The sequence below is a fragment of the Dermacentor silvarum genome, chromosome 3 (genome assembly GCF_013339745.2).
Source record: "Dermacentor silvarum isolate Dsil-2018 chromosome 3, BIME_Dsil_1.4, whole genome shotgun sequence".
NCBI lineage: Eukaryota > Metazoa > Arthropoda > Arachnida > Ixodida > Ixodidae > Dermacentor > Dermacentor silvarum.
The window spans coordinates 126,706,311-126,732,175 of NC_051156.1; the positions used below are offsets into that span (position 1 = coordinate 126,706,311).

Genomic DNA, 25,865 nt, shown 5'->3' on the forward strand with positions numbered 1-25,865 from the left:
TAATTTGTTGTGTCGCGTTACGCCGGCTCCACTTCTGAAGTCGACTGGGAGATTGTGCGGCGGCAGCGGTGAAAGCTGACGCCGTGTCGCTAAATCGCAGCGTTCGTCAGGGCCGCTCTTTTCAAAAGTAATTATAAATGATTGTACGATAAAAAGCTATCTCGCGTATGCCTCGTTAGATTATATTTCCTTGCGCGATGTTATCTGCCAGTAATTCGTATTATTATTTTTTTTATTATTTCTTTTTTTTTTTTTTTTTTGCTTCACACGTCTCCATTTACCCACCCCATGTTGGGATTGCCCCGAAGCAGCCAGGGACCAGGGACGGTTTGTAGCAAACATTGTAGCAACAAAGCTTGCACGAACATTTAATAACGCAAGTAATAACACCCGCCGTGGTTGCTCAGTGGATATGGTGTTGGGCTGCTGGAGCACGAGGTCGCGGGATCGAATCCCGGCCACGGCGGCCGCATTTCGATGGGGGCGAAATGCAGAAAACACCAGTGAACTGAAATTTAGGTGCACGTTAAAGAACCACTGGTGGTCAAAATTAATCCGGAGTCCCCCACTACGGTATGCCTCATAATCAGATGGTGGTTTTGGCACGTAAAACCCCATAAGTTTGGTTTGAAATACTAACGAATTTAAGAACGCGTTCTCGCGCGGCCTAGGTGTTGTCTAGGGATGATTTAAGAACTCGTTCTTAAATTCGTTATTATTTTCGTTACTAAATGTTCGGGCAAGCCATCCCAGGGCGTACCGAGAACACCTAGGCGGCGTGGATGATTAATCATCGTATAAGAATGAAGATCGTCAACAGACGGACGCTTAATAAATAAATCTACAGTTTTAAGTGCCAGAACCGCAGTCTCATTATGAGGCACGCCGTAGTGGAGGACTCCGGATTAACTTCGACTACCTGGGGGTTCTTTAACGTGCACCTCATGAAAGGTACACGGGCGCTTTTGCGTTTCGCACCCATCGAAATGCGGCCGCCGCGGCCGTTATTTGATCCCGCGACATCGCGAGCTTCACAGCGCAACAGACGGACGGTTAAAGTCCGTTTTTAGACATCCAAGTTCAACGCTGCGGAAGCTACGCAAGAAATTAGGCCACGAAAGTTCACCACTCCGCGCGTTGCGTCAATTTTTCGCTGCGTGTTCCATCCATGCTTCGCTTCGCGCCAGCGGTGTTTGCTGGCGCTAGCATTAGCAGTCACATACTACAGTTTGCTTGCTTCTAAGGATTAAATTTTTTTTTACATTTTCTACTGAGCTTGTATAAAAAACTGGTTCCCACAATTGTAGTCAAAGAACACGGAACTATTTTAGCCGGGTTAAGACGTCTCTGTAGCTTCCAGAGCGTTGCACCTAATGCTTGAAACGGAGTAGAGTACTTGCCGAGAGTGTGAGAAGTGGCTTATGCAGCTTGGCTGTCTTTGGTGCATCAGTCACTCAGATTGGCATACATCGTGCGAATGATGTTTTTTCGTTCTTGGGCCACCATTATGCGCTTGCAAACGAAACGACTTTATTTTAAACGTGGCAGTGAGCGGCAGCCCAAATAAGCCAGCAAAGCCAGACTTTTCCGGCTGAACCGTTATACTTTTCGCACTCATCGATGAGTCCGAAGTATGCGAAAGCTGCTTATTTGCTGGAAATTCACCATTAGTGGTTTTAGTAAGCAACGCTTCACAGTGCGATGCTATGGCAGAAAGTTGCTAACGTTGTCAATACATTAGGATGGGAAGGTTGTTTGACATTAACGGCGAAAACATCAATTCATTATTCGAGAAATATTTGAAAAGTATTCGATATTCTATTCGATTCGACTCGCTTTTTGAACTATTCCGTTCGTACTCGCAATTACCACAGGGAGCTCCAGCGTTTGCGGTACTTCGCACTTGCGGTTTCGAACGCTCTCACGGCATTGCTTAATACAGTTCATCTATCTCTATATTTAAGTACTCGTATGTTTCTAAACGCAGAAAGTCAATTTCTATGGCCACATGGGTGTAGTCGCAGCGAAGCGCCGCATTTTGTTGCGGCTCGAGCTAGCGGTTGGGCCAGGAATCCACCAAGCCCATTGATGAGTACGTGCGGTACTGGGAATGAAGAAAACAAAGGATTTGTTAACGCTGGCTCCAGGTACGGAAGCCCACTCCATGTAGAAGAAGCATCTTAAACGCCTGAGTTCACATCGGGACACGTCTAGACACACATGTCCCCGCTTTTTGAAACAGTCGTCTTCCCTAGGAGACTAGACTAGGGAATCTGATGACTGTATCTCTGCCAGTCCCAGTCGCCAAATCCGTCCCAGGACGTCGCGCTGTCCCGCCTCTGGTGTTGCACCCACGCCTGCAGTCTGGGAAACCGAGGTGGACGCGGTTCTCACGGTAGCCTTCGACGCTTTCCCCTTTGTGGGCTCTCCGTGACGTTAAGCTTGTCAGGATCATGTAGAGGGGTCTTCGCGGTAATTACCGCTACCACGGTACGCTCCTTCGTGTTCTCTTTCCTTGGCGCCTCACAGTTGGCGCTGAGCCGTGCTCCCTTCAAGGGCTGCAGAAGATAGCGCCAACCTTTTCCCTTTCCATACGAACCACTTACTACTCACAGTCAATGACACGCCCGGTCGCTGTCGGTGCGTGCGCTGATGAATGGACTGACTCGCGGGGAAACGTCCAAGGAATCCTCATTGCCGTATGGAGACGTGACAACTTAAAACACAATATTTTGATTGCAAATGTTGAAATTGCAAAGTCGTAAAGCCGTTTCAAGCCCCCCAAAAAAGGCCGAATCTCAAGCAAATCCACGTGACTGCCCATCATTCGTATACGCTGGTTGGGCCGACAGATTCGGTCTGTGGACACTGGCTCCGGAGTTCGCTCGAGTGACTTTTTTTTTGTGTGTGTGCGGAGAACTGTCTGCCGTCGCCACACATCGGGTGGAGGCATAGCCACTCGATCGGTGAAATTGACTCTCTTTTAGAGTTTAAAGACCGGAGGTGCCTAAACTTCCGAACTCGTCCTCGGAACAGAAATGTGTGATGTGCTACCTCTATGCTGTGTACTGCTTCGACCCAACGTGGACCTGAAACCGTGAGTAGGCTACTGATTTTTCCGCTTCTCGAGGCTTTGTTTGGACGTACGGAACTGACGTTTCGCGTACAGGGTGTTTCAGGGAACACTTCCTAAACAATTTAATGCGATAGCGTTAAGGGCCCCGTGTCGCAGAAAATCCGGTGTCGTTAGAGAAACATATATTTAGGCATACGTATATGCCACTCTTGCTATATGGCGTGCGGTATATGCGGGTTATAGTCATTAAAGTGGTTCATAGCCTGTCGTACATTCTTGACAAAGTTATTCGTCGGAATTCGGAGAATGACAGCTCACAAACAAATGTAATGAAACAAAACACCAACGGCGCACGCCTTGTAGGTTAGATCTTCTCAGACTGCAATATTAAAAATGCGAAACAATAACAGAAACGTAAAATTGGTGCTTTTTTTTTTCTTGCGCGGCTGTGCACATCTCCGGCATCGGCCCACGCAAGAGGCCGCTTTTCGACCAGAAAGCTCGCCTTGGTGCATAGCGTTCGCCGCCAGCGTTTACTGGTAAACATTACGGTTACATAAGCTGCAGTTGCCGGGACAAGCAGTCAGGGAATTTTGATGCTTTCGCGTTCCACTCTGAAAGACGAAGCTTAAGCGTCCTCCAAGTTTTTAAAAACTGCTGTGGCAGATAGCAGTCCATGTGCTAGTCTGCTCGAACAGGCGGATATTACTTGCACAAGAAATTAAAATGCATCATCAACTAAACACCAAAAATTCTGTAATTAAGTTTAATAACCTACTACATTATGGCACGTATTGAAATTTACGAATTCTAGCGGATGAGACTGCAAGGCATATTAACTCGGAAATAATTGTGTCGATGACACCATTTGCGCGATATGCGCTGTAATACTTGCGGCAAGAATGCACTGTCGTTACACTTAAGCTTTCTTAACAAAAACTCCTTTTATGCATTTCTCAGCAAAGTGCGTGAATTAATATCTCGTAACTCTTGTCATCCTGAGAATTCGTTCCAAGTGGATCCGCCTTTCGAACTCACCGGTTAGATTGTGTAAATTCCAATATGTGGCATACGGTAATTAGTGAAACATTTAATTAGTGAATTTTGTTAATAAGTCAATTATGCGTTTCATTTTATTTGTGCAAGTAATGCCCGCCTCTTCCAGTAGACCAGCTCACGGGCTAGAATTGTGGTATCTTGCGCAGGCAATTAAAAAAAATATAAGCGTTCGCTTAAACACCCGCTATATTCGAAGCGCAGAAAGCCCGTGCATTTTATAATTTTTAAGTTTTCCGGCATTTTTAAGAATCGCCTTTTGCAGATGACAAAATTCTAGTTCTTGAGCTGTATGATTCCGAGAGGCGGACAATGCTTCCACGAGAAATCGAAAGCCATATTAAAGTAAATAAAGAATGTCACTACTCAAGTTAATTATTTTACGGCCCATATTGCAATTTATGAATTGTGGCCGGTGAGCTTGCAGGGCGTATCAACTTGGAATGAATTCCCACAATGATACCAGTTTGGAGACATGCGTCATCAAACTCGCCGTAAAAAGCACTGTTGTTCCACTTATTTTTATTTAAAAAAAAAACGCTCTTTTATGCATCGAAGTACAAAAGTAACTGGACCGCGCATGTATTTCGTCCAACATATTGGCAAATAATATCTCGAAACTGATGTCATCCAGGATATTCATCTCAAGTGAATATGGCTTGCAAACTCACCGGCAACAATTTGTAAATTGTAACATGTGCCGTAAAGTAATTAAGAAGTTAATTAGTGAACTTTAGTGTAATTATTTGAATATGTGTTTCGGTTTTCGAGCTAGTAATGTACGCCTCTTCGAATAATCACGCTCAAGGACAAGAATTACTCTATCTGCCACCAGGCAATGTTTTTTTAATTTCCCGAAAACTTCAAAATGATCAGCCCGTATATACGAAACCCTGCAAGATATGAAAACTGGTTTACCGTACTACAGGTGCACTACATAAAAGCAGACAGTTAGCCGAGAAAGGATACGTCTCTGAACAGTTATTTGGCAAAGATAGTTTTACTACTGCCAAAGGAATTAAAGGTAAACTTTTTTTCACCTTGAATTTCGGTCGGCCAGTGTGACGTAACGGGCAGCCACAGCGGGGAGTTGTAAGGTCAGTTCTTTGTCACTTTCGAATCTTTCTCGGCTCACAAGGAATCCGCTCATGGCGTGGGTAGCAATTATGGTTTTCAAGAGGTGCAATTTACGAATTCAGTGTCCCGCCATAGGGGCACAATGAACCACAGAAGAATTAAAAAAAACTGAGAAAGGAGTGAAAATAATTAAAACGGACACATCGTGTCCTCACTACATAGTTTTCTTGGGTAGTGGCAACAGCTGTTCTCTTGAACATGGCGAGGAACTCGTCCCTTCGACGTTTTCTCGGAAACCGTTCGGAGTTCGCTATCCGTCCCTGCTCGGCATTCCAGTCTGTCAGCACGGAGGGGGAGTTCCCCCCCCCCCCCCCCCCCCCCCCCGCTACTTCCTGGTCTGTTTCGTTCGCTCGCAGAAAGACAAAGATTATTTGTTTGAAAACTACGCGACATCGGCGCGTAACTCTCGGATGGATTCCCATGATCGCAAAGCTCTATTAAATATTCGCCTTTCCGATGTGCCCAAACCGCGACCCGATTGTACGACGAAAGGGAGCTGCGACCTTCGTCCATTCTCAATCTGAATAAAATTGAAATTGAAGCGCTGACCAACCTGAAGACTATGAAAGGTGGATCACGGAGAACACGTTCTATAAGTCGCCTTTTGGTGTACCTGCGTGAAGCTGGCCTTCTCGCTTACATTTTATTTCCTCCTAAGGATATGCGGTGTGGCCACCCGAGCGAATAAAAGAAAAAAAAATGCACGCCGTAGTGGGGAACGCCGGAATATTTGATCCCCTTGGGGTTCTTTAACGGGGAACCACGGTACACGAACGCTCTTACATTCCGCCCCCGTCAAAAGGCAGCCGTCGCGGCCGGGATCAAAGCCGCGACCGCGAGCTCAGCAGCGCATTACTAAGTGGTTCGTTGTGAGACAGGAAGGGTGGCGCAATCTTCTGCAGCCTTTGAAGCAGCGCGGCTCAGCGCCAATGCCAAAAACGCAGATACTGCTTCGGGTAGTCCCCCCCCCCCTCCTCCCCTACAGCCTCCCTCATAATCAGATCGTGGTATTGGCCCGTAAGACACCTAACCTAACATTCATATGTTTTGTTTCTTGCTTTTTTTTTTCTTTTTTAAAGCGCGAACAGCGTTTCCCCCCTCTTTTCGACTGCCCTGCGGGTCACGTGGCTCCACTCCCGTTTTTCCCAGCTAGGGAGCACCGTTGTAAACCCACGTGGGTGTGCAGGTGTCGGTGTTGCTCGTACTCGGTGGCGCGGCGCGTTTTGTGTTGCCCCCCCCCCCCCCCCCCCACTTCTCTTTCTTTTGTTATCCCGACTACCCGCCCGGCCGTACTCGACAACAGTGGCGTAGCCCGAAATATTTTTCGGGGGGTGTTATAATACGCCGCCGGTAAAAAAACAAAAAAAAAGAGGAAGCCTGCGCCCAAACGATATATTAGTAATTGTTCTGCTTTAATGAAGCCGAAGGGTTAATTGTGTCCTTCACTGTAACATCTACATAAAATACGAGTGCGCACAGAACTCGGCGTTCTTGACTCTTAAACAATAATTATTTTCTTTAAAAAAAGGCTCTTACAAAAGGCTCTTACAAAAAAGAACGCACATGTACCAGAACATTGCTGAATAATTGCTGAAACACAAAAATAAGCGCCACTGCTGTTTGAAATTTAACGCGGAACTGTCGGGTGAGGAAAAATAGCGCTATTAAAATATGGTCGCGGCAGTACGTGAAACCTCTGCGAGTTCCTCTACAAGTTGAACATTACGTAACATCGTCCGTTCACCTCCGCATCCTAATGAACAACTCACTAACTCTAAATACGTCAAAAAACAAAAGCGGTTTTTATTTAGAGCTAAAACAAGGAAGTCAACTTTGATTTAGCGCTTTTTCTTGGTACGTCAGAAATTGAGGTGGTTCCTGCTGTGAAATGTCTTGGTATAACTCTTTAATGAAAACATGTCCTGGGATTTGCAGTCTGATTCCGTTCGTTCGAGCCTCTCTCGCACAGTCGGTATATCATCGCGCACACGTTTTCTTTTGCCTGAGAAAGTAAAACTGTTGTTGTATAATTCACTTTTCCTTTCAAAATTGCGCTACTGCTACCTTGTCTGGGGAACCACCACAATTTCCAACATTCTGAGGCTTTCTATTTTACAGAAAAGGGCTGTCCGTTTGAGTGCCAATGCTCCGTCTAGGCGGTGCCCACCCCCATGCTCTCCCCTCACCACGGTGACCTACTTTCGCGCGTCACTCAATCATTTCGGATTTCCCGCCACGCGCCGGTTGATAGCAACGGTTGATAAAACCTTTTCTGTCTTGAAGCTGCATCGTCACCGGGCGGATCGCGTCACACGAGTGTCCTCACATACAGGGACATACAGGGTGTCCCAGCTAATAGTAGCCAATGTTTTAATAACGACGGAGTGTAGGAGGCTCAAACCGACTCAGTAGTATTTAGGATCGCGTGTCCTAGTCTGCGATATTTTTTTTCGCTTTGTATAAAGTCAATTAATTAGTACAAACTAATTGCCTAACTTTTTTCAATATTGGCTTTATCAAGAAAGTGCCAATACGAAAGTCGTAGATCAAATTTAAAAATGGCTGACTGAAGTGTTTGCAACGAATAGTGGCGCGATCACGTGGTTGTTTTTCTATTTGGCAGGCTTTATTTAAAGGCAATTACAAGAAGCTCCATCAACGGTACTTCGTTGCAAACACTTCAGTCGGCCATTTTTAAATGCGATCTACAACTTTCGCGCATCCGGGCGCGCTGCGGCGGCGGCAAGTGCGCACCTCTTTCGATCATTTTTTTTTTTCGCTTGGCATGTGCTGCTACTCGACGGGAACACGTGGAATTTCTTACTTGCGCCAATGCTTCTCCGTTTTTTTTTTTTTTTTTCTTTTCATGGTTTTCTCCTGCGGCGGATCCCGCTTGCTGCACGCGCTAAACTGCTGGCTATCTGATTTCAAATCTCTCAAAGGGTGACCGCTTCTTACTCGATCGTTTATCGCCCACCGCGGCGCGATTACACCTGTTCACAGGCAGGCGCGTATGTACACTAACGATGCTGCCGTTTGTGCGTTTTCCTTTTTTTTTTTTTTTTGGAGACCACAAAAGCTCTATCGCACCTTGTTGGCGATAAGACGAAGGCTTCTCACTTGTTTCGGTTTCCGGACGCGCACGCAACCATTTTTCAGTGCGCTTATCTTCTTATTCATGAATAAACATTGTGTATTTTACAACACAAACGATTTCTTCCTCACTTTACTGTCTCTAAAAAAATTATGACGATATTTTTCGAAATAGCTACTTCGAAAGAACCTAGGTTCTTTCGAAGAATTTAAATCAGCAATGAAAAAATCAACCCTCAAAGCGTTAAAGGCAATTACAAGAAGCTCCATCAATTGTACTTAGTTGCAAACACTTCAGGCGGCCATTTTTAAATGTGGTCTATAACTTTCGTATTTGCACTTTCTTGGCGAAGCCAATATTTAAAAAGTTAGGCAATTAGTTTATACTAATTAATTGACTTTGCAAAACGAAAAAAAAAAATACCGCAGACTAGGACACGCGATCCTCAACACCACTGAGTTGGTTTGAGCCTCCTAGCACACTCCGTCGTTTTTAAAACATTGGCTACATTTAGCTGGGACACCCTGTATATCTTACACCGTGTTCTAAATACACAGGGTCAACCTGTTGCACAAATGCACTGTTATAAGAGGGGATGAAAAAAAAAAAAAAAGACCTGGTGGACTGTATGAGGTTCGCAGCCACAGAGGGTACTTGTATGGACACAAGTGTAGACATAGGTGATTAACCAAAAGCACAAGTTACATTTATTCACGCATTAGCCAGTCCTGCGGTCACAATCTTACAATCGCGCGCTCCCTCTCCCTATATTCGTAGGGAGAGGGAGCGCCTGCCGTGGTCAAACGTGGTGGGCGTGAATTGGCATCACCCTGTCTTGCTGCCCGAGCTTCCTCACGCCATTTCTGGAGGAGGAGGAGGAGGAGGAGGAGGAAAAACTTTTAGTCAGAACCATATTAAGATTGAACTAAAATGTAAATTAGCGGGGGGCGGGGGGGGGGGGCGTTTTGTGGTCGGGCGGCCAGAAGTCATTGGATCCTGGCGCCTGCCTCTGCCCGCTGCGTGACCGAGACTTGCACGCTGTTGCGGCCCAAATCGGCAGTGAGCATTCTTTGGGTGCTTCCTCCGAGGTATACCCTTCGTCAGCGCCTGCCTATGGATAACGACGGAGCCCCGGCGCCGACTGTTTACGGGTCAACAAAGAAGCTACCTTCAAGTTGACGACCGCCGCATCCTGTAGACGCGGTGACAGCCGTGAAGGCCAGGCATTCCAGGTCGCTGCAAGCTGACAGTCACGGAGAGTTGAGTAATTGATGTAGGGGGCCAACGTCGATGACTTGCGTGGGAACGACGTGGATTTCAGGTTCCCACATTGTCACGTGGTCGCGACGTATGCGGGGGCGATTGCGCAACATAGGAGGCAGAGCCCGGCGGGACGGTGCGACGTTCATGGGCGGAGTTCTGCGAACAGTACGACTCCTCTGATTGGTCGAAACAAGGTCATCGAATTCCATTGTGTAGGGAACTGGGGAAATCGAACTGCTTAAAAAGGACCTCTGGAGGGTTTCCTGACGTGTACTGACATGTAATGGGCTCAGACATTTAAAGTGCTCCTACAAGGAGTGGGTTCTATATCCTAAGCCAATGTGAATATGTAAAATGAACCTCTTTTCTTTCGTCCTACTCCCGGCCGTACCGATATCTGTGCTTGGAGGATTCCTGGCCTCAACCCTAGCCCGAGCCGCAACAACGTCTGAATCCAAGCTCAGCAGTATGGCCTGTCTTAACGTTTTATCTGCGGACCGTACATGTTGGCGCCATAGCCGGCCGAACATGGAATCTCTGCTGAAAATTGCACATTTGTAGGCCTTTTAACTCCTGATAAGCACAGGTTTGAATTTGATCGATTATACATATCATGGCTCAGTGAGCTCTCACAAATGCGACTTCTCCCGCTTGGATAGACAAATGGACTGCCGAGCTATATCTTTTTGAACCCCGAGCGAAGAGAGAAACTTAGCTCAGATTGCGTCATCATGATGATTTATTGGCATCCCCTTTGAATCTGGGCGCATACAAAGTCACCTTGCCTGTTTGATTGAATCAGGTGTACTGTACATGTCTACCATAATCTAACACGTACCGCTACCTATGGCTATAAAGCATCCGGTCTAATCAATCTCTTCCCTGCTTTTTCCCCCCTACCAATAATCTAAACGTATCTTTCTTATCTCGACTGCTTACCGGTTGATGGTTCCGTCCGCTTTAAATCCAAGCGCTTCTGGAAGGTGTACGTTACCTTCGGGTCTCACTGAATGAATTCCTTCGCATTACATTCGGATTGGCTGAGTGGTACGTCTCCGGATTTTTTCTGCACCATACACATGCCTCATCTTGTTGTCAATATTTGCACCGGTATGTTTTGGTCCTTAGGCAACCAGCTCGAGCCTCAATTAACGAAGCACTTCCCTTTGTGTTATCGTACAGATGTTACCTTTTAATTTCTTTCTTACCATTATTGTAAACCTCCATGGTCTTTTTTTTTCCATTCTTTGCATCCAATTCGCTGTCTCTGTTTCTCTCACTGTCCTTCTGATGACTATTGGCTGTCTATTTACAGTTTGAATTATCCGGCGCTTGGCTGCCAGGAGGAGGAGGAAAAAACTTTATTAAAAAATTTCGAGACAGTAGATCTGAAGGCCTTGGCCTCTAGGTGGCCTCGGTTGAGGCGACCTGCAGAGCCCAGGTCGTGAGATTTTCTTGGACGGTCTTGTCTTCTGACCTTAAGAGGGCCTCCCAGGCTTCCTCCGAGGGAGCTGGCAGTAGTTTTTTCGGAGGGGGCTTGGTAGAGCATCCCCATAAAATATGATTTTGGGTGGCCATCTGGTTCTGGCCACAATCTAGGCAAATTGGGTCCACCTGTCCGCACGTAATATATGCCAATCTGTGTGGGCAGGGGAAAGAGTCAGTTTGTATCTGACGTAAAATCTTGGCCTGTTCCCTGGATAGCTCCTTATTAGGAACTGGATAGATTTTCCGAACCTCTTCGAAAAATCTGGCAAGTTCATTAAATGTGGTCGCTGGCTCGTTCCAGAAGTCCGCCGAGTCTGAGGAGCACCCCGCCCGGAAGGCCAACTTTCTTGACCTCTTCCTCCATTCTGTGTCGACTATTTTCAGGAACAGATGCTTGTGCACTTTAGCCGCCCATTATTTCGATCCATATTCCTAAGTCTTTCGCCGAAACTAATTTTCCTGTGCGCTTCTTTCAATTCAAAAGAGGCCCAACCCATGTCACCCTGCACTGCCTCATTTGTGGTTTGACTATGGGCTCCCAAAGCCAACCGGCTTACCGATCTTTGGTTAATTTCCAACACCGACAAGATATCAGATTTAAAGCACAGAATGGCATTTGTGAACGCTAGCGCTTCCACCATTCCTTTCCAGATTGCACGCACCACCTAATATTTATTATCTCATAAAAGTGTTCTGTTTCATTATCGCTGCATTCCGCTTGCCCTTTATTTTCAAATTGGTGTGTTCTTCAGTAAGTCTTTTCTTTGTCTATGTACACGCCAAGATATTTATACTGCTTGACTTTAGGTATAACATGCTCTTGAAGTGACACCACGTAATTACTCGTCTCTTCATTAAAAATCATAATTCCCAATTTCCCTGTGCTAAACTTAAGATACTCCACAGATATTCGCAAGTGTCCGTAAATCTCTCGTATTGTCCGCTAGTGGCACTATGTCGTTCGCATACATCAATACAAGGGCCTTCTGTTGCATCATTTGTCCATTATGCATGTAGCATAAATCAAACCCTAATTCTGTTTTCCAGTCGTTTTTCTATGCACATAACATAGAGCGCGAAAAACAGTAGACAAAGCACATTCTTGCTTCCTTCCATGGTGAATTTCCGCCAATTCATTACGCTTAATGTACACTCGGCCACAAAATATTGCCGGGGGGCGCGAGCGCGTGGCGAAGCGGTCCTCTCCTTCTAGCGGCGCTCCCCTAGTGTCGAAACCGACGATTGCGCGCATGGGCGTCCTTCCGTGACTGCAAGTGTGCATGTTTCCGCGCTTGTATCTTGCGCGCCGGTGATATCCGAGTGTAGCCGCGAGGTGCGCTGTGGCGACTTCGACAGCCCGCGCGGGTGCGGCCGCTTTTTGTCGAAACACGACAGGGATCACCATTTTTTTTTTTTTTTTTTGTCGCCTGTCATTTAAAGGCATAGGCGAGAAGGTTCATTACTCTGCAACGCTGTTCTGCGGGAGAACCTCCCGTTCTTTAAAAAAAAGAACGAAGATTGGCCACGTAAAGGCGCATCGTAGAAAAAAAGAAATGACTTGTTGTGTTTGCCACCGGGCGAGATATATCTGTGCTCGTGCTCCGACAAAAAAGCGGCCGCAGCGGTGCGGGCTGTCGAAGTCACCACAGAGCCAATCGCAAAAGGTGCACCTCGCGGCTACACTCGGATATTGCCGGCGCGCAAGGAACAAGCGCGGAAACATGCACGCTTGCAGTCACTGAAGGACGCGCATGCGCGCAGGCGTCCGTCTCGACACCAGGCGTGCGCCCCTAGAAGGAGAGGAGGAGCGCTTCGCCACGCGCTCGCGCCCCCCGCAATATTTTGTGACCGAGTGTACATTACACGGAGCCTCGCTGATCTATCAGCTATCCTGATTTCAGCCCAGACTGAGGGACAGGATATCGTATAGAGATTAATATAGCTCAAACAGACAAAGTGCGGTCGGTCCGTTGGCCCTAGATGCAATTTCCCAGTGAGTTTGTTAAGCCACAACCCAAAGGGATGGGCTCAGCGCTCTTCGAACTAAATGTATTGGAAAACATTACTGTTTTCCTTCCTTCTACAATTGCGTCTCGGTTGCCTATTTTCACGTAGTCAGTGAGGGCCACAGCAGAACACGCCTGGCACGCACAATTTATTGCCAGGCCATCTCAAACCTCGGCGGCGTCTCTAGCCAGCAAAGGGCTCGGGAGTCGGTGCCACAACACCGCGTAACGCCGCCCCCACCCCTCAAGGTTTGTTCGCGTGGAAAAATTATGACCGTCCGCGGGTGTTCACAAGACGACGTTCTCCGAACGCGTTCTTCGCAGGCGTACTGCGCCTCTGCGGCGCGCACTGTCGTCACTCGGCACCACGCGGGCTTTTCCCTGCACTCAAAAACAAGATCCAAGTGGTTGCCGCCCGTGCGCGTAGGGGAGTGGTCCCCCGCTCCGTACACGCAACACGTGGTCAACATTGCTCGGCCACTCTAAACCTCGGCGGCGTCTCTAGCCAGCAGAGGAGTCGGGAAGCGGCACCGCGTACAGCAGTCCCACTCGAGGTTCGTCTGCGTGAACCTATTATGACCGTCGGCGGAACCCGAACTACAGGTCTGCGTTCTCCGAATCCGTTCTCCGCATGCGCATTGCGCCCCCCTGGCGCGCACCGTGGCTCGTCACCCGACACCACGCGCGCCTTCCGACCCCTGAAAGACGCGAACGGTTGCCCGCCGGACGCGCAGGGGTGTGGACCCCTCCCTATTCACATAACACGTGGACAACTGGTGACACTGCCAAAGTATACGAAACAATCATGCGGCCTTACGTAAACCTAAGTACATCATTTTTCCCCCCACCCACTTCGACAGTTCTAATTTTATCGCTTTCATTGCCATTCTATGCATATATCACCGACGTAACTGGTCTGTACGAGCTCGTCTTATCCTTATCACCTTTGTAGATAATGATCAGCTTGCTTTCATGTCATCCAGCCAGTGATAATCTGTGACCATTGCCTTTGTATAACCGGCCGGTAACCTGATCAGAATAGATAAACAAAAGTAGTAAAAAATGAATAAAACATAATTGGGTGGCGCAGGAACAGTGCCATCTGCGCATGCAACACATGTATGATCTAGTGATAGCTTCTTTCCTCTAGTAAGTAAGGCGCGTGGGTAGTACGGTTGCAAAAATATAAGCGATAGTAGTATAGCATGTTTTGGTTACATGCGGTTTTAGTAAGTGGCCTCCTCTGACCGATTTTAAATACGTTTCACGTCCGAAAAATCAAACCACACTTTCTCGATACTTTTGATTTGCCATGTTAAATAAGCAATTGAATGAAGCGTATGCGAATGTTTGTATGCTTTACTTATCATTTATAACTCGTATATGCGCTTGGATTGAAGATTTATAAATGTTTTATGGGTATTTCTGCATTCATTTGCTGTAACCGTTACATTGCAAAGAGCGAACAGTCCCCGTAACGCTGATTAGCCTGTTCTTTTTTTTTTATTGGCAGTTTTGCACTCCGTAAATATTATGAGCAGCATAATATTGCAGAATGCGACTGCTCGTTCAAGTTATGCGCATATGGTTCGTTTTCTTCACGTGCTTGCAGCGGTTAGAGAGATAGGCTAATCGCTTATTTACTTCGACTTGGTTCGACGCAGACGTGTGTCTGGCGGGTATTACGCGCAGTGTTTTCATTGACTGGATCGCTTTCACATTCCAAAGCAGCAGCTGGCGTTATGACAGACGTCAGTGAGACGTCTGAATTATACTTTCACGAGAGTTCTTGCATTCCGCCTCCATCGGAATGCCAGTCTGAAGACGAACGGACGATATCGTACCTATCCGCCTAATACACTAACCAATCAGTCACACGTATTCAAACACGTAGCGCGTTTGAATACCTACTTGTAAATTCCCTAGCAGTGCATTCCGCTTTTCTCGTTAATCACTTTTCCGAGTGCGTTTTCGGGCAGCGCGTACTGTGTAATGCGTTGCCTTCCCCAATTGTTTCTCATTTCTTCTCCGGGATTTTTCCATGGCCATAAGTGTCTGTAGAAGCGACGGCCAAAGTTCTCCCGCTCGTCCAATACATCACGCCTGGCACCTACGTTTTCGTCGCTAGAACGTCCGAGGACAAAGGACAAAAAAAAAAAAAAAAGAAAACCACATAAACACGAAAAAAAAAAAAAAACTTACGGCCTAGTGTCCGTTCGGTCGTTCTTTCCGGAGTTGAGCGAGCGACGTCGAAAACAAACGTGGGAAAGGAGGCGAGCAGTCGAGAAGCGCGAGCCTTTTTCTTCCTAAATATGCGACCTTCCCCGCATCCACAATCTAGGAAAGGTCGACAGCCGCCGCCCGCAGGGTGCCGCTTCACAAACGATGCGTTCCGCCGCAGACACGCCACCTCCCCTCCCCACACACACACACACACACACATTTCCCCACCTCCCCTCCGATGCCCCGGTGATGCTAGGCCGACCCCTTTGCAGAGGCGTAATACAGTTGGCCTTGAAAAAAACGCTTCGTTCGCGCACCAGAGGGCCACCCTTCCTCGCGCGCTGCGCCACCTGGCCCGAGCGCATCGCGAATCTGCGAGAAAGAACCACGTGGTCACCCCTTGGCGCCGCCGGTTCGCTTCGGCGGGGATGGATCCATTTCACGCTGCGTGCCTCCCGGATAGGTGTATCGCTGGCTGCCTCGCTGGCTTGGTGTGTGCGCGCTTCGCCGGAGACCTGGCTTGACTGTGACACTTTGACAGAACGCGCGTGTAACAAGTACTGTGTGCCATGGGCCGCTACGGCAAGTGGGCGAGCTACAACGCGAGCCGTGGTCGCTGCGCGAGCGGCGTGTTCCCGTACTCGGGCGGCCGATTCGGGGTTCGGACCGTGCGCGGCGCTCGCGGTTGGCAGCCGACTTGGAAACCGTGGAACGTGCCGCCCAGCATGCGCGCCGTTATGATGATGGTGGCGGCCGTTGGACACACCGCGCGGCCGGGACCTTCGACCGTGGTGTCCGATCGCCTCGTCGCTTCGCGAAGGGACTTTTATCGTGACGAAAGAGCAACGGCCGGGAAGCGGTGAGTTGTGAACTTGTGGCTTACAGTAGCGATTGCGTGTCCTTCCGGTTGGTGCTTTTTTAATGCTTTCATCGCTAAATGCGCACGGTGGTAAGTGGAGCGTTATCGCATTCGCGCCACGTGACGGATAGCGTTTTGAGACGCTGCGCCTCTGGGCGCCGACGCCATATGTCGCAGACGCTGCACGAAGTCTCGAAATGGTCCTTGAAGTGGCCCTCGAAGTACCACAGGCTCCCGCGTGTACGAATAAGACACGGTGTTAAGGGGAGCACATAACAAATAGTGCAACATTTTTTTCAAATATTTCTTTTTTTCGGACTACACGAGAAAAGCCGAGTGCCGCTTACGTTTCTGTCTTTAATATAGGCTCGCTCTCCGCGATTGCAGCCTTCTTTCCGCAGCGTCGTGATCTCTAATTATCATGTCAGTAGCGCTTGGCCCTGCAATGAACTTCGCGCATGCTTTGTTTCACTGTGTTCAGTATAGCGCTGTGGCACTGATTTGACAGCCTGATTGATTTGTGTTGGAATTATTGCAAAACGCGGTGCGGGAGAACGTGCAACGAAACGCCCGCTTGTCGGACGACAGGAGGTTTTTTTACACCGAAGCTGTTATAGTTGGTCGGGATGTTTCGTGGTGTGATCACCAAAAAACCGGCTGCTGGAAACGGGGTTGTGTTTGAGTTTCCGCGTAACAGAATTGTTTTCTCGTTCATTCGGTTTAGTCATGCTAGTGTGTCTGTAGGTTGTGTGTATGTCGTACTTTACTAATTTTGTGACGCAATTTACTTTTGAATTTAGTTCAATAGCCTAGAAGAATGAGAATGTATGCTGCACTTCCGCACACGTGCGGGCGCGCGTGGCGTACGTCGTCGACCGTCAGTTGCGGTGCTGTTACTTACTTGTCCAACGTCCACACCAGCTTCGCTGTACTTCCACTTTCACAGGAATGAAGGCGGATTTCTTTTTACAGCATAAGCTGTTATAGGCTCATTCCAATAGCCGTTTCGGGTCGCGATGATGCCGCCGCCGCGTAACCGCTATCGCCGGAAACGCGAACAAAAAGTACACGATTCCCGTCGGGATCGAACCCGCGCCCGCTGCGTGGGAGCCGGATACTGTACCACCGAGCCACGCAAGCGCTTGCTATCGGGCCGCGGAAAACACCTATATATGTATATAAGGCAAGCAGCCCGACATGCAAGTTGCAGTTCTAATGCTTGATTGGGCTCAGCAGACGGCTGTGCAGAGATCATTACAAGCCGCAGCTCGCCGTCGACGCCGGGCGGACAGTGCAGATCGTCCTCGTCAAAACGAGGCGAACAGACTGCCGCGAAGACACTGTTGTGCGTGGTGCCCAAATTGGAGCTACTCTTGAGCCGCTCCACCAGCTTACGCTGTGACTGCTGCGCAGGCCTGTGACATTTCTTCCCCCTCAATCTGGTGGTTCTGTTCGACAAATTTGCTTTCTTCGAAGCAAAATTTCTTCAATGACTTGCAGCTCATTTGTACATCTTCGTATCTGTTGCGATTTTGCCGCCTTCGTATCTTTTTTTTTTTTTTGCCCGACTTCATGTTTGCAATACCCGATATTCCGTTTGACACTTTGTTGCATGCTGCGCTGTCCTGCGTTACTGTCGTATTCAGCTGTACTTGTGGATTCACTATCAAGTAATCTTCCCCCTCGCCCTTTATTGCTTTTGTTCTCACCGTGACGGTGCTGTAAATCAGATTCTTGGAACGAACACATTCGCACTCCCTCGCTGCTGTTTGTAGCGTGACCTTGTGGCGAGATGAGCCCATTCTGCACCGAGACTCTCCTCCAGCCCGTCAATCTCGCATACCGAGCGTTTCTCGGAACAGTTGCTCAAAGGGCCCTTTTCTTTTCACTGTTTCTGGTTGCTTTCTGTCCTGTGTTGCTGACCCAGCAGCGGGGAAGGGGGGGGGGGGGGGGTCGAGTGCCGTGTAGCACACTACGGCCTGGCTGGATCAGGGCCCCGTAGTTTATGGCCAAGCAGCCGCGAAGGAAGACACTGCAGATCGGGCACCGCACCAGCGTCTCGACTCTTCCGGGAAACGTCGGCGCACGGTGGTTCGTCCCCGCGGCGGCAGCGGGCCGTCGCTGGTTCTTGTAAACACGCCCCGAGCGACGGCGCGTATTGTGTTACGCGTATACGTTTTTCAGGCAGGACGTTATGTTTACGCTGGGTCCAGAGTGCGGCTCCGCGTATTGTGACTACCGGTCCTACGGTGACGTGGCAACCGTCTACAGAATGCGTGTAGCAAGTGTAGCGTATCCACACGCATGCGGAATTCGCGTGGCGCGCGTTTAAGCTACGGCTCATCGTTCTGACTTGCCTTCCTATTTCAAGAGGCTAGCGAATGGCATTGAGCAGGTACTGTGCCGTAATGTGGGAAGACGCGACGTTATGTCCTCTGCCTTTGTCCCAAATTGCTGCAGGGTGGGGAATGCAAACCGCTGGTGGCAAATGACGTGTTGTGGACACTGCCTATTTACCTTCCACCCCACGACGCCCGATTCTGAGAGCTACTGGAATGCCAGCATTCTATTAGCACACCTTGGCAGGAATTTGTGAATTCTCTGGCATAGGAACAATTCTAGGAGCGGTCCGCCTGTTTACTCGTTTCTACTTCGTCTTAAAACTATAATTTAACGAGACAAACAGTGGCGACCTCAAGTGTTGCGAGAGTACTTGTCGAAGTACACGTGCGAGTACTACTTGTCTGTTTAATCCGACTGCGCTTTCTGCACTAATGTTCAAGGAGTGAGTGCAGCGCGTTCGCCGTCGATTTGGCAGTTCAACAGGAGGCCTCAGTACATGCCAGCTGCTCTCGGCGTGGAAGTTCATTGTGGTAGGCATGGTGCAGCGGTAGTTCAGTATAAAATCCCTAGATATTCTTGCTTTTTTTTTAAGTAGCGACAAGCTTTGAAGCACCGTCTACGAATTTCATTGGGTGGCGCTCATTCTGGCAGCCATCTTCTTCCTAACGCTGTTCCCCCCGCAGTCACTTGCACGCTGCTGCGAGCAAATTTCGGGGCAGGCTGAAGACACATTATAGTGCTTATGTGCGCATTTATCTTCTTGTCTTTTCCTTGTGCGAAGGATTTTCTTTGGTCGGCGTGGGGCGACCGCAACACACCGCGCAGGCGTCGCTGTAAAGATGAGTTGGGAACGGACACCACATTAGAGTTTTAGGGGCCCGCTCCCCAAGCGCTAGCGGGCCCCTACGCTTGCGTCCCCCTAATCTAAAACTCTCTATTAAGTACGGTTCACAAATGGGGGCGACAAATTTCGTGTTCGGCCTCAGCAGTGCAGTACTAAGCCGCTTTCGGGTTCGTATGTGCTTGTCTGGCCCCATGCATCCCTGAAACTTATATTGGAGTCATGCAGTGCAGCAGCAGCGGTTGACAGTCGCATGTTGTCTACGCGGATACGCCGCTTCAGGATGTTAGGAAGAACATGGTGGTCGACGGAGGTAAATGTTGCGACTAAAAATGAGCAGAACTTCTAAGGACTTTAGTTCAGTAGTTCGCGGACAGAAATATCAGCTTTGTAATGACCTTCATTCAGTATAGCTGGTATAAGCGATCGACTTGAAATTTCCATGTCTGAATGCTTGCCAGGACAGGTTGGTGTGCTTGTAACGTGTGTGAACGTGAGCCTTAGCCAATGTAACCTGTGAATTCCTTGTGTTAAACCGTTTTCTATGGGATCTGTCTTTTTACAAAAATTTGTTTGCGCAAGGCGAGCAATTGTGTGTGTGACGATAGTACTATGACGGAAATTGTGTGACCACTGAATTTCTGTATTTAGACAAGAAACTTTACCTGTTCCGTCACGACCCGGGCCGATTGCGAAGGCGGTACAACCGCCCGCCCCTTCCACTCCGTGAAGATGGCCGAACAGCGAAGCTGTGCATTCGAGGCCGCTTGGCTCCATCGTGCGAAAAGCGCGCGGCGCAAACACCTTATATTGCTTACACTCCCGATGAAGAAGCCGCCCGACGTGAGCGCTAGCGAGAGCTTGCTCACGTCGTGAGGAACATGCTAGGAGCGCCGCCGCGTCCCATCCCCCGCAACGAGCTGGGAACGCCGTCACCCGTGGACGCCGTCTTTTATACCCCAGCTCCTCCGCTTCCCCAGCGCGCGCTGCGATTGGTCGGTTCCTCTCCTCCCGGTGAGCGGGTCACGTGACCTCTCTGGCTCGGCTCCTGCGTGACGGCGGCCGTCATAGACGGCGCACGCTCGACTAAGAACAGCTCCACTGTTATTATAAACTGGCGCTCTCTCTCTCTTGGTTGGCGTTCGGCGATGAACCAACAGCTTGCTGGATCAACGCGCCCCGCCACACTGCTCCTTTCCTTTCTCTGACGCCAGCTTTCCCGCGACTGCCGTCATCCCTAATAAGGGGGAGGGGGGTACTAAGTTGAAGGAGAGATGTCGCTGTAGACATAGTGGCAGCGCGGCTCGGTGTCAATGGGGCGTGGGAAGAAAGATATAATAATGAGGGGTTGGTTAGAGGGGAACGCTGGCGGGACTGGCAGTGGGCGGCGCCAGACCCTTAGTCTGCTGGACAGTGGTGTGTGTTCCAGGCAGTCCAGGGCTGCCTTGAAACCATGATCGAGACCCTGCGACTGCGGTGGTAGTTCTACGTCTGGGCACGGTTTGCAAGAGAAGTCGCAAGAGCGTTTGTCGGCGGCATGACTAGTAGCAGTTGCCGCTTTCTCGCTCTGAGAAGGTTCGACACAACATTAGGAGAGTGACATTTTTGTACAGCTTTCCTGCGAAATATTAAACGGAGGTGGGTGCGCATGGCTCTAGAATAGCTACAGTAGTGTCGTCAATACTTCACCTCTGCCGCATCTTCTCCAGCACGTTTTGTTGATGGCTGCAATCACGTGTGAACCTGTGCCATATTGGATGTTCACACATCCTTTGTATTCGCTGATCGGCCGGAGGCAGGGGTCCCAAAGCGTTTCACCGAAAGCGAAGCCCATTAAGCATTTCATGTGATAATAGAAGGGCAGTGTGTAGAAGCGATGCCGCCTGTATTCAGAGGAGTGGCAGTAGGTGACCATCCTTCCTTGAGTAGAGTGAATAAGAGAATGATGGTTCAACGAAAAAAGAACGTCCGTGATACCTCAAGACCACGGCTGGCAACAAACTGCGGATTACCAACGATGACAAATTGTTGTTGCACTAACAACCAATGGGACGGGGTGCCGTCGGCGCGCCCTGAAGCCATCTCCTCAGAGCAGACGATACAGGCTGCGATGTCCGAAAAGCAGCTGGCAGGCCGTCCGCCAAGCTGCATACCTTAATCGTCTCCGAAACCGCGAGGCAACCAAAGACACTTACTTTTACGAGGTGCTACCCAAAAGTTCCGGGAATTTGAAAAGCACGGTAAACTTAGGGTGGTACACATTACGGCCGCTAGATGTGGCTAGCAGTATGCCTTGCGGATCAGTGTGTTGAACGACTTTCATCTGAGAAATACTCTTTTGCGAAGTGTTTTGTAACGCAATGTTTCACTAGTTTGGCGCATTTCTTAGCAACCAATATGGCAGACTTCAAGGAGCAAAGGATTTGCATCAAGTTTTGTTTTAAACTTGGCAAAACTGCGGCAAAGACTCATCGTAAGCTAGAGGACGCTTTTGGAGTCGAGCCATCAGCTAAAGTATGACGTTTTTATGGCATAAACGCTTCAAAGGGGGTCGATTGTGTGTTGACGACGATGAACGTTCTAGACGCCCGTCGACGAGCACAACCCCGGTAACGATAGCGGAAGTTGGTAAGGCTGTCCTTGAAAATCACAGGCTAACCATAAAGGATGGCTGCGACATTGTAGGACAATCGTACGGCACAGTTCAGCGAATTTTGTCGCATGTTTTGAACCTGACGCGCATTTCTGCAAAATTCTTGCCAGGACTGCTCAGTGACGAACAGAAGCTGTACCGTGTTTCTGCCGGTACGGAACTGAAGCAACAAGCCAGAGACAATGCCACATTCCTCTCCAGTGTAAATAATAACCGGAGATGAGAGATCGGTTTATGGCTTTGATCCTCAAACCAAACAGCAGTCGTCGCAATGGAAGTCGCCAAATTTCGCGCGGCCGATAAAGGCGCGTCAAGTTCGTGGCAGCGGGAAGTCCATGCTCATTGCTTTTTTTTTTTACCTACATGTAATTGTCTACAAAGATTTCGTACCGTCTGGACAAACCTTGTATAGCGAACTTTACTGGGACATTTTGAGGTGCTTAAGAGAGAGCATTCGTCGCAAACGTCCGGAGAAGTGGAAGCACAACTGGCTTCATCACAACACTCCCGCTCACACATCACTCGTTGTTCTTCAGTTCCTTACTTCCAGACAAATCACAGCACTTCCGCACCCACCCTATTCACCTGACCTTGCGCCTTGTCACTTTTTCTTCTTCCCAAAGTTGAAGTTGAGGCTGAAAGGACGTCGGTTTCACACTGTTGAAGAGATCCAGTAGGAATCGTAGGCAGTCCTCAACACACTGTCGCCTGGAGAGTTCCACGAATGCATGAAATCTCGGCAGAAACGCTGAGATCGGTGTATACATGCTCAAGGGGACTACTTTTAAGGAGACCGTGAACACATTTGTTGTAAGACTGAATTCCCGGAACTTTTGGGTAGCACCTGGAAGATCGCGGACCCCGCCAAGGCAACCAAGGCAAGGCAGCCGAGCCCTACCCACAACCACAATGAAAAGGGCACACGAGGCTGCAGGAACTACTGCACCCCAAACGCAGCTAGATCCCCAAGCAAACAAAGGTGAGTCAGCCACTCCTCAGACCCCATCCTGCCTCCCCCCCCCCCTTTCCACCATCCTCACCCCGAAAATCGCCCTGCGAAATTCACGGAACTGTCGCAAAGCCCCCATGCTAACAAAAAGCACCAGGTCAAGACACCCCAGCCCCACAACTCCCAAACAATGCACCCACCTGTAGAAGTGTACACCCACGAAATGCAGTGTACAACCGCGCACTTCAACGGAATAGGATTTTCCTTGCCGCGAAGCGAATGGGTCCCGTGCCTGCTCTTTGTGGAGCTGAGATATACCATGGCTGTGATCCCTACCACTACCGCCTGGCTCGTTCTGCCACTTTCTGCGGAAACGCTCGTGACGTTGGTAGCAGGCTGAAAGGCTGTGGCGTTGCGAGCGAGGGGTCGAGAGGTTGAATTGAGTGTCCCAGCTCGAGATGGAACTTCACGAGACTGGCCGCCATCTCGACTCGTCCGAATTGACTCTCGTTCGAGTGCGTGATCCGTGGATGTAAGGCAACTGCAATATAATACCCACGTGAATCTCATGCGAAGAACGTTCACCATGTGATGGACAGGCGAAAAGTTCTAGCCACCTTACCGGTGTGTGGCGTGGGCTCATAGTCGTTACCGTGATACCGCCACAAGAGTCATTATGTAGAGGCCCTTTCCCCGAGAGTCAACGTACCGGTGGGCCCAGAAGGAAAGGACGGCGATAGAGAACGTTGGCTTCACAAGGCTATAGCTACCTGATACCTTTCTACCTCCAGTAGGTTAGTTTACCTAAACCTACGCCGATGCTGGCATGCCACGATATGCTAGCGTTCGCGGTATACCCAGTGGCAGTGTTCCGGATGGTCGGGAAGCCAACTTTGGCGTATTCGTGTGAGCGTATCCGGATGAAGTTCGCCGCTGGCTCAGTCGTTGAGCGTTGGCATTACTGCTCTCGGAACCAAGCGTAAAGGCGCAACCGCATGCACGCGATTTTCGAGCGACGGCGACGAGCGACAGGTTTTGCGTCGCGGAGGGCTATCCGTCGCTGTCGCTGGTCGTGTCGCCGGTTTCTGGCCAGCCAGAAAATATCGCTTGTCCCCCGGAAGTCAGCGCGACGACATCCGCTGGGGACAGCGATTGCACAACACGGCAGCAATCAATCTGCCCGCTTCGATCTGAATTCGCTCTTGCAACTTGCTCTCTGCTGTGACAGCAAAAAATAAATAGTACAATCAGTCATCGCTTCACCTCATCGCTAGCTGAAGACTAAGTATCGGCGCTCTCTTGTCGTTATTATTGAGATCGGTTGTTTTGTTTTGACGCTGTTAGGCCTGAGACGCCACCGAGAGCCGAGAAAGTGTTTTAAGTTTTGCTCAACAGATGGCGCCACGGCACCTTACGCTGGCGGCATGGGACGGAGTTCCACTGGGGATGCATGGGACGGATTTTCACTGGGGATGATAGCATATTTTAGCTAGGTCCAGATAAAACATTGACCTTTTGATAAAATTGAGATTTCTTTACGCGCGCAAGATAACATTTATTCGCACAACAATGTAAATCCGTCGCTACTCTTTTTCGCGATGTAGCATTCATGTGGTTGCTCCACGCCGCGACACGACAGCGCGACAGGGTGTGCCTGTCGCGTCGCTTGTCGCTGTCGCTTGAATATCTCGTGCTTGCGGTTGGGCGGGCCTTAAGGCTTTTCTTTGGCCGGTACAGGCAACCATGAGAGCTTAGAATTTTTTTTTTTTTTTTGCAAAGTGAACACAGGCACAGTGTTTATATCGCTCACAATTTACAGACGTTTTGAAAGTACTGGGCAAGAGAATCGGAAACATGGCTCACAGGCATGGCTGTGCCCTTAGCAAGCTGCCTGGCGTAGGGTGCCTCGATGTTCTCCTCGCCCACACGGGGCGGGGGAGGAGGTGCGCATTGAGGCACCCGATACTGGCGTAGCGCGATGGGTTCGACTAGAGTTACTGTATAGGCTCCCACCCTAAAGGCGCAACCACGAGGGATAAATGTTCGACGGATTTTCGGCGTCGGCGCCAGCTGGCGTCACACGGCGGCGGCCGGCGGCATAGAGAACACCGCCGGTTCACGCTCGCTCAGCGCCGCAAGTCCGAGCATGCTAAGGTCCCTGTATGTTCCAAAGGTAGCGCAAACCATTGTTCAAATAGGAAAGGAGAATGTCCTCCCCGCACTCTACCCCTCTCCTGTATTCTTCGCCGTTTGCCGCTCTCCCATTGGACGAGGCTTGACACGTGACGAATAAGCCGCGCGGCTTTCGTTATCGCGGGAAAACGGCGCCATTAGTGACCGTAGATACACTGGGACACATGTGCGCTGTGCGAGAGCGTAGTCTTTTTACATTTTTGAAGACGCGCTCGGCTGCAGCACGATGCCGACTTGCTGTGCTGTTGAATGTTCGAATAGCATTGCCAAGGGGGGGGCAAGCTTTTTGCCCTTCCTCGTGGCAAACGAAACCTCAAACGGTGAGCGATATGGCTCCACCGTCTCGGAAGAAAGAAATTTGACTGCCACCGAGGGAGGTCATTAATGAGGGAGGTTCTGATCGCTGTTCTCACCCTGTTAGTGATGAACGCGGGAAAGTGGGTGGTGCGTTCGCGAGTTCATCATCAGGCGACGACTGAGTAAAACAAAAAAGTTCCGATTTATGCTCTGCGGCGAATAAAAGGGCGCATTTTGGCAGTATGAACACCAGCATGACTTCTCATAAAATGAGCATAATGGAAGAGTCGCCAATTAAAGAGCAAAACGCAGAAAGCGCGCGCACACACAGGAACCAAGGCATAAAAAACTGAAGGGGAAGTAAAAGCGCGCGGATGCATTTTGGAA

General features: G+C 49.3%; 1 protein-coding gene across 3 annotated transcripts in view; it reads left to right on the forward strand.

Annotated features, from left to right (window-relative positions):
- Positions 1 to 25,865, forward strand: part of LOC119445761 (uncharacterized) — a 190,586-nt gene that overhangs the window by 116,732 nt on the left and 47,989 nt on the right. For 2 of the 3 annotated variants that reach the window (XM_049663607.1, XM_049663608.1), the window contains exon 1: positions 15,767 to 16,202. The exons of the other annotated variant lie outside the window; for it this stretch is intronic. In XM_049663607.1, the coding sequence (XP_049519564.1) occupies positions 15,913 to 16,202 (290 nt within the window). In that variant the 5' untranslated portion in view covers positions 15,767 to 15,912. Of the gene's footprint in view, positions 1 to 15,766; positions 16,203 to 25,865 lie in introns of those variants that run through there. 3 annotated transcript variants of the gene reach the window in all.